The 15786-nt window shown below is 41.9% G+C and overlaps 1 protein-coding gene across 1 annotated transcript; it reads left to right on the top strand.

Moving 5' to 3' along the window:
- Nucleotides 1-202: 202 nt before the first annotated feature.
- LOC139762578 (putative carbonic anhydrase 3) lies at nt 203-13650 on the top strand. The gene is made up of 7 exons (XM_071687605.1): nt 203-1382; nt 2100-2267; nt 2409-2547; nt 4429-4601; nt 7991-8148; nt 10037-10123; nt 12316-13650. The coding sequence occupies exons 1-7, from the start codon at nt 1301-1303 to the stop codon at nt 12337-12339; spliced, it is 831 nt and encodes a 276-aa protein (XP_071543706.1). The 5' UTR covers nt 203-1300; the 3' UTR covers nt 12340-13650.
- The last annotated feature ends 2136 nt before the right edge of the window (nt 13651-15786 follow it).

Here is a 15786-nt window from a genome sequence, read left to right as displayed (position 1 = left end):
ACGTTTGTCTTACTTGAATGTAGAGAGTATCGTGGGGATGTAATGGAACGGTGAGGTAACTGGTGCATGAGGGGACTTTCACAGTGTCGTGTGGTTATATTTGTTATATCTTATGGTGATGGAGTTTATATATATATATATATATATATATATTGATGATTGTGTTTTGTATATGCTGATGGTGGTGTATGATTCTTTTTTGGTTATGGTGGTATTTATATGTTGGTAATGGTTGGGCATTATGTTCATGGCGAGCCAGTGTTTATGGTGATGGTGAGGAGTTATTTGTAGTAGTAATGATCTGTATATGTTGGTGATGGTAAACTGGTGTTTGCGGTCATAATGATCCTAGAATACAAGCGAAGATCGATGCACAAAACAAATTATCCTAGTATTCGTGAAGCTAACAGAACCTGTTGACGAGTAGATGGGAACGCAAAAGATTATTCCCCAAACTGTTTTCCCGAGGAATCACTGTTCACATTGTTCGCTCCTCTAGAAATCATACTATTAACGCTGTTGACTCCACAGAGTAATATCTTAACAAAGTCTTCGTGTACTCAGTTTCTCTTGAAGGCGAGGCGATATCCACTCGCGATCCCCACATGAGTCCTGCACAGTCAGGAAAAGGCAGCCACTCTGGTGTGTCAAGGGCCCAGCGTCCGTCAGGGGCGCCCCCAGCGTTTCCCAGGTGTGTCAGGGACCTTGCGTTCCCCAGGTATGTCAGGGGCCTAGAGTCCCCCAGTTGTGTCTGTGGCCCAGCGGCAAGAGATAAACCCAGCCCCATCTCCTGTGTATCAAAGGCCCAACACTCAGCAGCAGCAACCGACAATTCCTCGTTCTACATGTATCCTGAGCGGCTGCCGCCTGTTCCCATGGTGTGTCAAGAAGAACTCTTTCGGAAGGTCTGTCTTTACTTCCAGGTAAGATTTATTCGTCAGCTTCAAAATAAGAAGTTCTTGATTTTCTTGACCACGAAGTTACTGATGCTTCGAAAAATATATTGCTGTGTGGGCTTTGGATGGGCCTTGCTTGTAATCTACGAACGTTTTTATGTCGTCAGTGCAGCAACAAAAGTATACATTACTCACAGGCTAGGCTTGCGTGAGTAATCATGAGGGTCAGTTTCAGTGGGATGAAAAAAAAAAAAATGTTCTTTTTCACAAAAAAAATTGTCAATGTTTTACAATAATCTCTTGTCCGTGGAGGAAACACGTTTAGGATGACCTTCCTCTACAACATTATCAAATGTAAGAGTAGCATATGGTCTCCCATGGTGTTGACCTAACGTGGGCAGGGTATGAGCACACTGGATCTCATTCCTTTTATCTCATCCACAGAGGCAATGAAGCCGCCCAAGTGGAGTTACCACGGAGAGACCGGTCAGTATACCTACGCCATCTCATATCTTGGATTTCCTCCTTTGTTGTGTGTTAATAACACAGTTAAGTAGATTTATCACACTCCCACTGTCCAGTTCCTTCCACGTTGTTAATACTCTTCCATGGGTCCAGAGCCGTAGCCTACAGATCTTTTCTGTCTCATGTCAACTGACGTTTAAAATCTAAGCAAGCAGCTGCAACCCTAATTATTCATACCTAAAGTTGTCTTCAGCCAACGTAAGTCAGCTGTTACACTCAGTCAGATCTGACTGGCTGTATAGCTTGTTCAGCTCAATTTAGTTCGGTTCTCCAACCACAGGAAGTGGACCAGTCATGAGTGGACACACTCACTCATCCAAGTCAGTTAGTGAGCACGTCGTAGACTAGCAAGCACGGCGTGACTGCACAGTTCTACAGTATAGAGAGAACAAATACGTATAAAACAACCTGTACAGAGCAAGTACACTACCAACTACACAGAAACAGGAAAGTGCTACCACTCAACTCACACAAAGCAAGTAGACTGTCACTCATTCTATACGTACTCAGTTTGTCTACATACAGTCCCAGGCCATCCTTATTCGTTTCTTGCCCTCGTACTACTCCGTTTCCCTCACAACACCCCCTGCTCCCTACACTATCCGATCCTAACTAAACACTGCCCCTACACCACCTTTCTCACTTACCTCTCACAGTGCCTGTCACCCTTACCACCAGGCCCGGACCACTGGGCTGAGAACTTCCCGTTGTGTCGAGGGACTAGGCAGTCGCCCGTAGACCTGGCGATGGAGAACGTCGTAAACCAAACCTACTACGAACCCTTCCGATTCTTCAACTACGACAAACTCCCTTCCAACATGACCGTGGTCAACAACGGCCACACAAGTAAGTCGTCCAATTCACTCACTGAAGAGTAAATCGCTCGAGGCTGAACATAAACATTTTCCATTGAAACTGGTAGTCAAATTTGCTCATTTGAAACGAGTTTGACGATGTATTTTCACGATAGCTGTTATAATTCCACAGTTATCGTTTTGTTGGAAATGGGGAATCGGCCCACAGTTAGCGGCGGCGGCTTGGGACATGAGTACGAGCTCGTCCAGATGCACTTCCACTGGGGGAGGGACTTCTCCAGGGGCTCCGAACACAAATTCGGTAACAGGAGGTAAGGAAAGGAAACTGTGCTGTAGTTGGTGGTGTACTGGTGGCAGGTGAAGTACTGGAGGAGGTGGTGTGATGGGGGCAGATGCGGTACCAAGGACTAACGTAGGGGCAGGTGAGGGGTACTGGTAACAGGTGTAACACAGAAGCAGGAGGGTACTGGAAGCAGTTGGGTTACTAGAGACAGAGTGTGATATCAAGGACAAACGTGAGGGGCAGGTTGGGAGTGTGGTACAAAGGGGTAGTAAGTTTGGTACGGGACTCACGCTGAGGCAGAAACAACCTCCAACTCTTCTTTCCCGTGAGCTCAAATGCCGGAGAGAGAGAGAGAGAGAGAGAGAGAGAGAGAGAGAGAGAGAGAGAGAGAGAGAGAGAGAGAGAGAGAGAGAGAGAGAGAGACGAGGGAGACATAATTCTATGGAAATTTCTACATTAATGTTTGAACAGGAAAAAAAAAATGCTCCCTAACTTGAGATAAACGGCTGACTTCGGGCAGCGTTTAGCGACACTAATGAAGCAATATTATTTATCGATAGTAGACATCACTTTTTGAGAAAGTAGTTTGTCTTTGGGTCTTTCTTCATGAGGTTTACTTCTGATTGGAGGAATGTCTGATTACTTTTCTCAGAATTCGTTATGGTTTTTCTTCATCTTTGATCAGGTTTGGTTATCAGAACTTGGCAACGTATTCCAAAGGAAGTCTGTTCAAGGCGTTGTAAAAGGATGTGAGCACTGTACGTATCCCTTGCTTTGCAATTTCAAGCTATGAAACCCAGCATCTTGCTAGCTTTGTTATATGCAGCTAGGCACAGTTTTGTGCCTTCTGGGTCGCTACTGATAATCATTCCACGGCCCTTTTTCAGCTTTTACTTCTGATAATGAATAATCAAGCATACTGTAGTCACGATACCATATTGTTAGCGCCGACGTGTATTACTTTACACTTGCCAACGTTGATAGCCATTTTCCATATCTCCAACCATTCCATCAGTTTGTCTAAATCCTTTTGAACCTTCAGGCAGGCTTCCTCTGATTGGTTTTCATCATTTTCCGATTTAATATCGCTGGCAAATTTAGACACTCTACTAGTAAGTCTTTATCTCTAGGTGGCTGACGCACAAGAAACAAAAGGTGAGTCAGAGGACTAAGTCTTATAGTACCCCGCTCGCCAACTGAAGCCAGTCGGATGCTTCTCCATTTGGCACCATTCGTTGTTTCTTAATTGAGAGCCAGTCTGCTATCCGGACGCAAATTGGACCTTCTATATCATGAGCCTTGATTTGACTTCGCAATCTTCCAGGGATGCACTGCGGGTAGGTGGGGTACCTTAGGCTAATGCAAGGGCAGGTGGGGTACTACGGTAGTGGGAGTAGGTGGGGTTCCAAGAATTAACATCGGAGTAGGTGGGGTTCTGAGGGCAGGTGGGGTTCCAAGGACCAACGTAGGGGAAGGTGGGATACCAAGGACTAACGTAGGGGAAGGTGAGGTACTGGGGGCAGGTGGGGTGCAGCAGGTTAGGTTTGGTATCAAAGACTAGCGTATGAGCAAATGGGGCACCGGGGCAGGTGGCGTGCCAAGGGCTACATTACGGGTACTGCGGGCAAGAGTAGTGCTAAGGACTAACACAAGAACGGGAGTAGTACTCGGGGCAGGTGGGGCACTGAGGACGGGTGTGGTAACAGTGATCAACGTGAGGATAGCTGCTGTACTGAGAGACAGGTGGAGTACCAAAGACCAACGTATGAAGAAGGTGGGGGTACTGCAAAAAGTCTAGTGGAACGTATCATTCACTGTCCATTTGCAGGTAACAGTTCCAATATAGTTAATCATTTATAGTTCCTGAGTCAAGACGCTAGTAACAAGCGAGGTGTGTTTACATCCACAGTTATTCTGCCGAGCTTCACCTGGTCCACTACAACCTGTACTATGGCTCCATAGAAGAAGCTGTACGGTACTCAGACGGTCTGGCTGTGTTGGGCATCTGTATGGACGTCATGTATACTGACAACCCCAACCTAAACAACATCATCTCCGCCCTGGATTACATTTACAAGGCAGGTGGGTGCTGCTCCAGTTGGTTTTGCGGGGTCTTACTTCGCTAGTTGGGATCACCTTGTGCTACACAGTAAACACAAGCAACAACTTTATGTGGCTAGTAATTACGAATTTTGAGGGTACCACCTGAATCACGTAGGAATATCATTGGTTTGGTCTTGCACTGATGGTATATGATATTTTGAGGAAAATGATACCAGTAAAACATGATTTAGTGTATCATATTTTTTCTACCATGAGTCTATAATAGCGGCGGCTGTTGTGGGCGTTCCTGCCCGCTCCCCCTCACCCACCCGAAAAATAAAGATGGGGGGGAGGAAGCAGACTCACACGTTCACCCGAATTGTTTTACTTAAATTCAAGAATTGAAAAACATTGATTTCACTGTAACCATTTACAACGTTAAATCTACCAAAATCGGTTTGCCCGACTCATCGATCGGAACCCCTGACGCGAATCTTCAATCTTACTGAAACATTACATGATGAAAATAAAGGTTTACAATTCGTTCACACACTGGTTTTCTTTTCTCCGCTGTTAATCATCTTAAAGTATGAGCTGTGATATTTTCTGCTCACTCCGTTCGTCAGTTATCTTCCTGCTCTCGGTATTCGTAGTCATCGCGCTCTTTTCAGATTCATTCAGACCCGCGACCAAGGGGAGCCAAAAAGCATCTACTGGTGTAACAACTTTAGACAAACTTCATAATACCTATTCGCCTGAATCTTTATATATATATATATATATATATATATATATATATATATATATATATATATATATATATATATATATATATAGATAGATAGATAGATAGATAGATAGATAGAAGAGCAGTGTGGTTTCAGAAGTGGTAGAGGATGTGTGGATCAGGTGTTTGCTTTGAAGAATGTATGTGAGAAATACTTAGAAAAGCAAATGGATTTGTATGTAGCATTTATGGATCTGGAGAAGGCATATGATAGAGTTGATAGAGAGGCTCTGTGGAAGGTATTAAGAATATATGGTGTGGGAGGCAAGTTGTTAGAAGCAGTGAAAAGTTTTTATCGAGGATGTAAGGCATGTGTACGTGTAGGAAGAGAGGAAAGTGATTGGTTCTCAGTGAATGTAGGTTTGCGGCAGGGGTGTGTGATGTCTCCATGGTTGTTTAATTTGTTTATGGATGGGGTTGTTAGGGAGGTAAATGCAAGGGTTTTGGAAAGAGGGGCAAGTATGAAGTCTGTTGGGGATGAGAGAGCTTGGGAAGTGAGTCAGTTGTTCGCTGATGATACAGCGCTGGTGGCGGATTCATGTGAGAAACTGCAGAAGCTGGTGACGGAGTTTGGTAAAGTGTGTGGAAGAAGAAAGTTAAGAGTAAATGTGAATAAGAGCAAGGTTATTAGGTACAGTAGGGTTGAGGGTCAAGTCAATTGGGAGGTGAGTTTGAATGGTGAAAAACTGGAGGAAGTGAAGTGTTTTAGATATCTGGGAGTGGATCTGTCAGCGGATGGAACCATGGAAGCGGAAGTGGATCATAGGGTGGGGGAGGGGGCGAAAATTTTGGGAGCCTTGAAAAATGTGTGGAAGTCGAGAACATTATCCCGGAAAGCAAAAATGGGTATGTTTGAAGGAATAGTAGTTCCAACAATGTTGTATGGTTGCGAGGCGTGGGCTATGGATAGAGTTGTGCGCAGGAGGATGGATGTGCTGGAAATGAGATGTTTGAGGACAATGTGTGGTGTGAGGTGGTTTGATCGAGTAAGTAACGTAAGGGTGAGAGAGATGTGTGGAAATAAAAAGAGCGTGGTTGAGAGAGCAGAAGAGGGTGTTTTGAAATGGTTTGGGCACATGGAGAGAATGAGTGAGGAAAGATTGACCAAGAGGATATATGTGTCGGAGGTGGAGGGAACGAGGAGAAGAGGGAGACCAAATTGGAGGTGGAAAGATGGAGTGAAAAGGATTTTGTGTGATCGGGGCCTGAACATGCAGGAGGGTGAAAGGAGGGCAAGGAATAGAGTGAAGTGGAGCGATGTGGTATACAGGGGTTGACGTGCTGTCAGTGGATTGAATCAAGGCATGTGAAGCGTCCGGGGTAAACCATGGAAAGCTGTGTAGGTATGTATATTTGCGTGTGTGGACGTGTGTATGTACATGTGTATGGGGGGGGGGGTTGGGCCATTTCTTTCGTCTGTTTCCTTGCGCTACCTCGCTAACGCGGGAGACAGCGACAAAGTAAAAAAAAAAAAAAAAAAAAAAAAAAAAAATATATATATATATATAAAGATTCAGGCGAATAGGTATAATGAAGTTTGTCTAAAGTCTGTTACACCAGTAGATGCTTTTTGGCTCCCCTTGGTCGCGGGTCTGAATGAATCTGAAAAGAGCGCGATGACTACGAATACTGAGAGCAGGAAGATAACTGATATATATATATATATATTTTCTTTCATACTATTCGCCATTTCCCGCGTCAGCGAGGTAGCGTTAAGAACAGAGGACTGGGCCTCTGCGGAAACATCCTCATCCAGCCCCCTTCTCTGTTTCTTCCCTTGGAAAAAAAAAAAAAAAGTCTCGTAAAGGACTTTCTCGCTCCAAAGGAATCTTTCATTTCCCTGTTCCTGCTTAAGTGCAGCCTTAAAGTTACGGGAGCCACATAAATGTTCCAAGGTTGTATAATAATGAATGATATTGATCGCAGTTGTATAATAAAGAATGATTTTGATCGCAATCATAAACTGTTGTATGTTAATGAATCACAGTTGTATAATAATATAGATCACAATAGTAAACTGTCAGGTAAGACACTAATGCTATTGACAAGGTAGCCCTAGACTTCATCGCAGATGAATTAGATGGAAACATTCCCAGAAGAGACTGTTAACCCCCCCCCCCCACCCCACTCCCTAAATTTCACCTTTAAAGGCAGGATATATACGTTTTTGAACTAGTCTATAATGGAGGCAGAATACTCCTCACTTAGGTAAGAGTAAGGTAAATCTGCAACGTATGGGGGCGCGTGCACTTTTCCCTGTTAACTGTCATGTAAGAATGGTTGGTTCATGCAGTTTAACGTCGTGCTGTAGCGGCTGATGGTGCTGAATCCAATCCTGATTTTAATTGGAACATATTTCATTTTCGATTTTAGTCAGTAGTGGAAAAGGTTATAAGAACAGGGGAAAATGTGGAATTTACAGAGCGACTAACTTCGTAACTAAAGCCTCGAAGGTCATTAAAAAGTTCTCAATCACGAAACTGGAATGAACTTCCCAGTTATCTAACATAACTGCAATATGTTGTGTGCATTAGGTAGTAAGACGAATTAACTTACTTGGTGTGATGTTGCTCTCTCTTACTACTCACATGCTAAAGTTGAGCCATTCTTAAGCTGATATTATAATACTATATCCCCACAGATACCCAGATAAGTATACAGCCCTTCCCTATCTCACAACTGATGCCAAACGATATGCGGCTGTTTTTCCGATACGCGGGCTCCCTCACGACGCCCCCGTGCTCCGAGGTTGTCGTGTGGACGGTCTTCGAAAAACCCATTGTCGTCTCCCATTACCAGGTAAGTTGTGGGAGTGAGTGAGTGGTGATACTGCCTCAGACAACGGGATGAGTGGGGGCGTTGTGTTTCGCAAGTGTCAGTGTCAGTGAGTGATGTGTCTGGCAACGGAAAGAGTGACAGTGATGATACTGTGCATGGCAACAGAGTGGCTGAAAGGTGTGATGCTTCCGGTAACCCAAGGATGAGTGAGAATGATGATGCTACGTCATTCATAATGAAGTAGAAGAGTGAGAGTGATGGCGCAACGTAAATAAGGATGATAGTAAAGATGACAGTGTTTGGTACTCTTTAAGTAAAAGGAAATCTCAACGATTTCTCTTTTTTTTATCTGCATGTTAGTTGGGAGAACCACAAATGAATCCGTGCTACGCTAAACATTGCGAATAACTGTAATTTACATTAATTGAAGCCATATCATTCCACAGTATACCTTAATGTTTTATGAATCTTCTTTAATAATCTTCGTGATATCTATGAATGCCAGATCAGAAACACTAATAATCATAACTATAATGATAATATGCTGGAGATCCTTGATCTTGACTAACTATTCACAACTTTTATGAAAATTGTGTGACAATCTACAAAATATCAGAATTCAAATGTAAGAAATACATTTGCATGGTAATGTAATGCTTATTATCCAGATTTCGTAAAGACCAAATTCTCCGCAATTATTCCAGAATTTCATGAAATCAAGAGTTGGAAACGAGTCATCAGTTATTACCCGCCAAACATTTGACCAACCTATTTGCTCGTGTCACGACCTGTTAACCCAACAAGCACCTGACCTGAATACTTTTAGTATAGTTTCCAAAACTACTTCGATAATGAGGCTTAATTTCATATAATTTTAATTTTAATGCAAAAACATTATAAGGGTAAAATTTCCAGTCATATAAAACTAATATTTCTGAGATAAAGTAGATTATATTTACAACATGTAGTGTTTCAGGGATACAAAGTGATCCCTCTGCCTCCGGTGGCAGCCATGATCGCAATGGTCGTGTGATATTGCTCGAGTGTGACTCCGATTCGCCGTTGCTGAGGGCGCGCACCGCACACAAATCATGTTACTTCACCTCACTGAGTACAGGAAGAACCATTTCTTCCAGCACCACCAATCAAGCAAATTTTTCCTAGCTGCTCATGTCTTAGTTTAATAATGTCTAAGACGCTGTGAATGGCTTCATCAGCTGGTGGCATAAATGTACGACCCTGTTCGTCGTTTAAAGTTCAAAAGCTACAGCTGTTTGATTTTTGTACTTCTCTTCCTGCAATAATTTAATCACGTTCATGTTCACGAATAATGTGAAGTACGTCAATATCATCGTAAATGTAAATAACAAATGAGTACGATAAAAGAATGACAGACACCTTTTTTTTATTTTTTGTGTGGGAGAGGCCTTTGCACAAATAAAACTCTCATGCTTAAGGCAACTAAATCCATATTCTAGATTAGTTGGTCTCGCTAAAAATAAATATTTTGTACCCACAGCCTTCACAGAAATTTGTATTCTCAGAGAGAATATTCTCACACTAGGATATTGTTTTGAAAATGAAGATATTGGACCGTATCGTGACTGTAAATCTTTATCTGCATGACTAGAAGCTTTTGACCCATGAAATGTTAGACTTGACTCGCCCCCGGTTCAGATGAATCATCCACATGACCCGCAACCCACCATGACTCGCCTTGAACTCACTTGCAAGTGACCCACGACCCATAGAACCATTTCCAGGTCTGCTCTAGTGAAACTCTAACGCTGACAAAAATCTTAGAGGTAGTTGACTGAGGCTGCCACATACCAGTATAATTATCATACAAGAAGACAAAATGGATAACAAAACAAAATAAATACGATTCGCATTACGTTTTTCCTTTCAGTTAGCAAAATTTCGTACGCTGTGGGACGACGAAGGGATGCCGTTGGTGGACAACTTCCGGCCACTGCAGGCAGGTAACGGCCGTCAGGTGAGGATCGTGACATGATGAGGACGCACTTAGATTAAAGTGGGAAGAACAGATTAGATAATGTTGTATATAAAATATAAGATAGGATGAAAAGACGTGGGGAGAAAAGGTATACAAATGTGCTGACCTTCAGTTTACCAAGGTAAAATCGAGATGAGACAAAAATAGCCTAAGGTTAAGCAGCAGAATCTGGTAAGTCGAGGGGGAAGTGATTATTTAGAGGTAAAGATGAACGCATACTCAAAACAATATGTAGATAATTACCTTAAAATTAAATAACTGGTTATTGTACTGATTTGAAATTATAACGAGGTTCACAGGAGCCTTTCTTGCTGATCTGGCTTTAAATTTTGCAGATTAAGCAATTTTTCAAGATATGACCAATTCGCATAATGGAGAAAAGTATTCAAAACTACAATCTTTCACAGAAAACTAGTTTCTGGTACAAGAGACCACGCACGCACTGACAGCTCCAGTAATGACTATCCTATGTACGCTATCTATCTATCTATCTATCTATCTAACTTTCTTCTTTCTTTCATACTATTCACCATTTCCCGCGTTAGCGAGATAGCGTTAAGAACAGAGGACTGGGCCTTTGAAGGAATATCCTCACTTGGCCCCCCTCTGTTCCTTCTTTTGGAAAATAAAATAAAAAATCTATCTATCTATATATATATATATATATATATATATATATATATATATATATATATATATATATATATATTTTCATACTATTCGCCATTTCCCGCGATAGCGAGGTAGCGTTAAGAACAGAGGACTGGGCCTTTGAGGGAATACCCTCACCTGGCCCCTTCTCTGTTCCTTCTTTTGGAAAATTAAAATAAAAAAATGAGAGGGGAGGATTTCCAGCCCCCCGCTCCCTTCCCCTTTAGTCGCCTTCTACGACACGCAGGGAATACGTGGGAAGTATTCTTTCTCCCCTATCCCCAGGGATATATATATATATACCGGCCTCAGCCAGGTACTCATTATCGACCAGCCCAGGCGAGGAGGATATATGCAGCTGGACTGGCTTTCTTACTTTCGAGACCAAGATTCGAGACTGGACAGGCCCTGGCTGAATATAATTCACAGTCAGCGACATTAACCACTCCACTACGTAAGCTTGTAATATATAATTACAAACAATCCATGATAATGTAGCGTGAACTCAGATTTGACGTCATTCGCCATAAAACAAAGTTGTGGGTCTTTAAATAGATTCTCATCATAATTAACAATAGCCATCTTGGCCTGCGACAGGGTCCGCCTGACAATTTTTGAAATGGAGATCACATACGGAGAATCCCTGTTAAGTTTGTTTCATATTGGTCCTACAGTTTCTATGGATATTTTCTTGCGGGATTTTGACAAAAAAAATGCCAAAAATCAACAAAATCTATCAAAACTGTAACTCTATGATAGATGTTGAATAACTCATAAGACTTTAAAGTTGAACTTAAAACCAATTCTGACTTCAACCTTTAAATTTAGATTACTTGAAGAAATGTCCAGTAACAAAGGCCACTCTGGATAGTGGTTGCGGTCACCAGACACATCAGTGAAAAAAAGGACCATCTAAGAATCATCCAGGCCCAGTTTGGTTCAAACTAGCCTAGCCGTTTTAGAGAACACTGCAATCTGAAAGGTCAACAAAGCGACTACTTTCAGTGACAGTGGCCATCGTGGTCGATAGTTTTGAGAGCAGTTTTGAAAGTTAACACAAAGATCAGTCCCGTTAACATTGGCTCAAATCTGCCCACGAATTTCAAAGACTTAATGTACAAATGATAAACAAACGGACGACAGGCAATAGAATCTAAATGATGGTAAAAAGCTTACTTGGTCATGTGAGCTGAAAAAAATAATAATAACAAACAAATCTCCGAAGGCAGGAAAAGGTATGTACAAACAAATTTGCGAAGGACACGATATTGGAATTAAAGTAAGAGTAATATTCGAGGGAATAGATTCAGCAGATATGAAAATACGATGTAACAGGCAAGCACTGTGAACTACAAAAAAGAGATGTTGACTTTTCTCTAACCACACTTATCTATACCTAAATCAATATCCTTTATGGTTATCCAAATCCACTAAAAACAATTAAGAAGGTAATTTGCATATAAAAAAAAAACGATGGTGATGTCTTCCTCCTAAATCCCATTTTCTTCTTATCTTTTTAGGTCCAGTATGTCCATATAAACTAAGCCATGCCACCAGCCTAGCCCGTTGACCGAGTCAGAACTGTGAGTGCTTTTGCGACGAGGTGTTAGAGGTCTTATCATCAGCGTTACATCATGCTTTATTTATGCGTACAACATTAGCTATAATCACCAGCAAGATAACCACCGTTCTTCTTGTGGAAACTGGAAACTGGCGCGTGTAGGCCTTGAAGAATCGCCTCCAACAACCGCTCTACAAAACTAGTCCATGTAGTAAGTTTGGCTTGACTGTAACTTATTATGGATGAATCGGTGCCTTACGATAAAATATTTACCTACACTCTGCATAGCCCACCTGTCATAATCCACACATCGGACGTTGTGGACAGTCTCAATGCAATGCACATGATTAAGGCTGCATCCTTTGTTCACACTTAGGCCACAACGCATCGCTTCATCAGCCGTTACGAGCGCTGGAACGTTCCTCCGCCTTGACAAAAAGCGAGTCCGTTAGCTGAGCTAGAGCAAACGTGCACACTCGCCAGAAAACTGCCATTATAACTGTCTGGCTCCTTCCTCTCTTCAGGAGGAACTTCACAGGGGTTTGTAATCCCTAACCTCCTTCAAGCAGCAGCAACATGTGACTTTGTCACCCTCCCTCCCTCCCGTGGCAGGATCCGTAGGACGTCGTCCTCGCTTGCCTCACGTAGCATAAATAATGAACCTTGGTAATGGCCTTCTCCCCTTTGAATCAAGTATCTGAGCAATATGTTATCGGACTGATCGTGTATTAAGAGAGATGGTCATTCTGGAATGTACAGATATTTGAAAGGATGGTCGTAGTAGAAAGAGAATTGGCCTGAAAATTAGGTGGCGCTAGTCTGGCTCACCAGTGAAGTGGCTTAAAAGGACGTCAATTGACGGGTGAGGCACTTTCATCTAAACGGTTCAGAAGTAGTGACAACATTTAGAGACAACATAGTTCTTCAAGTCTTTGACAAAATCACCTGGAATACCAGCAGAGAAAGAGAATTCACCAAGCTAGAGAACAACGCTGTATCTTTCGTTGCGTCTGCAACCTTGATGGTGTGTGCAGCACAGTGGCGGGTATCGTGTCCACAGGTGGTGGCTCATGCACGGACCCGTACAGAAGTATGGCATTTAATGACCTTCAGCTGTTGATACCCATTATATCCAACAACATCCACACACGCGTCGACTTAACCTCTCCAAATGGACTGCCAACCATCACTGGACCCTTCCTGCACCAACAACGCCTCAAAACAAAACACAGCAGCAGCACGTGACTCTCGCCATCACTTCCTGCTCTTGCATCACTAGTAGTAACTGTTTTTGTGGCCGCACTTCCGTGTAACTATTCAAATAGTTATTACTGTATTACCCGTGTTTCTGTACCCTTCTATTCACCCTATATTCCAAAGAGTTAGAAATATTGTAACATATGTTACGATCCAGAGCATTCTTTTTAATACCTTCACTTGAGCTGCAATTATCAAAGAGAATATAAAACCTTCAAATGACCAAGAATGGAGACAAAAAAAAATATTCAAATGCATGTTACGCGTTTCAAAGTCGCAGGTGGGAAAACATGCATAAAACGGTACAAAGATAATATATATACGATATACTGTACACATGCTTTATACTGACACATGCTATTATATAGTACTGCATTCTGCAGCTGGCGAAAAATGTTTTCATCGGACATTAATAATAAAAGAAATACACTGACATGTATTTCTTCTATGATATACGTAAGAAATGATAAAGCTTTAAATGAAACACTCGAAGAACGTAATTCACGTTGTACAAATTTATAAAAGATACGAAGCAAAGAAATCGTACATTGTACGAAACAAAAAAAACTTTCAACAGTCTTAATAACACCTATTTTGCACATGCCATGAAGTTATAAATCCGCAAATTAATAAACAGCAAATCATTTACAGAGCGTAAGACAAAAAAAATCACCACTGATTTTCACACCACAGCAAAGACTCGTTATCCTCTTACACAACACAGTCTAACAAATCTTATTTCTCAAATAATACCAAATTCAACTGTACCAGCATGTAACGACGGGCTCTCCTCACTTCTTTTTCTTTTGTCGAACCCGTTTTTGTACCCAGTACCACAGGCCATGATGGGTCAGGAGTGCTTTTAAAATGTCTTGTTGTTCAGCCACCTCGTTACCAAAGACTGAGACATCGTTATGCGTGAAAATTCTTCTGACAGTTGTACGCCCGCACTCGTGAACTGCTGGAATGCTGTGGTCCCTACTGCCAGCTTGGTATGTTTGGGTTACAGACAAAGGCTCCAGCAATCCTTCAGACGCCAAGACATTTTCTGACCTGACAGCTTAAAGAGCCCGCCGGTCTAACATCACGTATTCATTACACGTTGCACGACTTGATAATTCATACACTTTCCTCAATATTAGCCAGTCTAGCAGTGACGTAATTTGTTCTAGCATCTCTCGGCCACAACTGTCATCATTTTAATAAGCTGTATGATAAGAGTGAGAAAAACTTTATATAGAGTTGTTGGAGTCGTTTGCATTCCATCTCTGAGTTGACTGCTAGCATTTCCACGATAGCCAAATAGCCCTGTTCATTAAGTGAAGGAATATATGATATAAATGCCATAATCTTCCATCACAGCGAGGTGATTAGACGCGTCCATTGCTGGAGACACCATGAGCCATCAATGTGAAGTGGTAAGGCGATCATCGTATACATCCATGATATTCTCGTTAACAATCCCAGCATTTTTCATGGGTGCCAAGCATCATCCAATTATCTTTATCGACCGCAGCCTTTTAGAAAGTCGATGTCACATGTACTGTATCATTCGATCTTACTATTTCATGAGTGAGGGTTAGTTAGATATACGGTTTGGGAGTATCTGTCCCCGGGATAATTGTGAAAAAATGATTAAGTGCATAATGCTACTTCTGGTGATGTAGGAGAGTCATTAGCTTAGTAACCTGTTCTAGTACATTGACCAGTGTTCCTTTTGGATCAATGAGTGCATCAGACGAAGGATAAAACCCACTCCCACCGACATAATTGGACACCTACACGCACAGTACAGTGTGTGCTAGATTCAAGAATCGTCGTCCTATCATCTATATTAACACAGTTCCACATAAAAAATTACCTTATCTAATTAGAATGACGTAATTGATTCCTGGAATTATTCTGTATATTTTCTATGATTACATTCCCATAATTTTTAGGTTGTCAGAGCGCATTTCGTTTACATTCATAAAGAGGTTGATTCAGAGTTAACAAGCGGGTGCCATGGCAATCGCCTTGACTGTACAAGGGTGATGATAATTTGATTTTGTGTCTAAGAGGGAGATACAATCCCCTTCGTTCGAATGCGGAAAACGGCAATCAAGTACGAAAAAAATATCAAAATATGCTCCGAAAGATCGAAATATGATTTATGAAAACTGGCAACAAAACC

This window comes from Panulirus ornatus, chromosome 43 (assembly GCF_036320965.1).
Source record: "Panulirus ornatus isolate Po-2019 chromosome 43, ASM3632096v1, whole genome shotgun sequence".
Lineage (NCBI taxonomy): Eukaryota > Metazoa > Arthropoda > Malacostraca > Decapoda > Palinuridae > Panulirus > Panulirus ornatus.
This window is presented reverse-complemented; position numbering and strand designations above follow the sequence as displayed.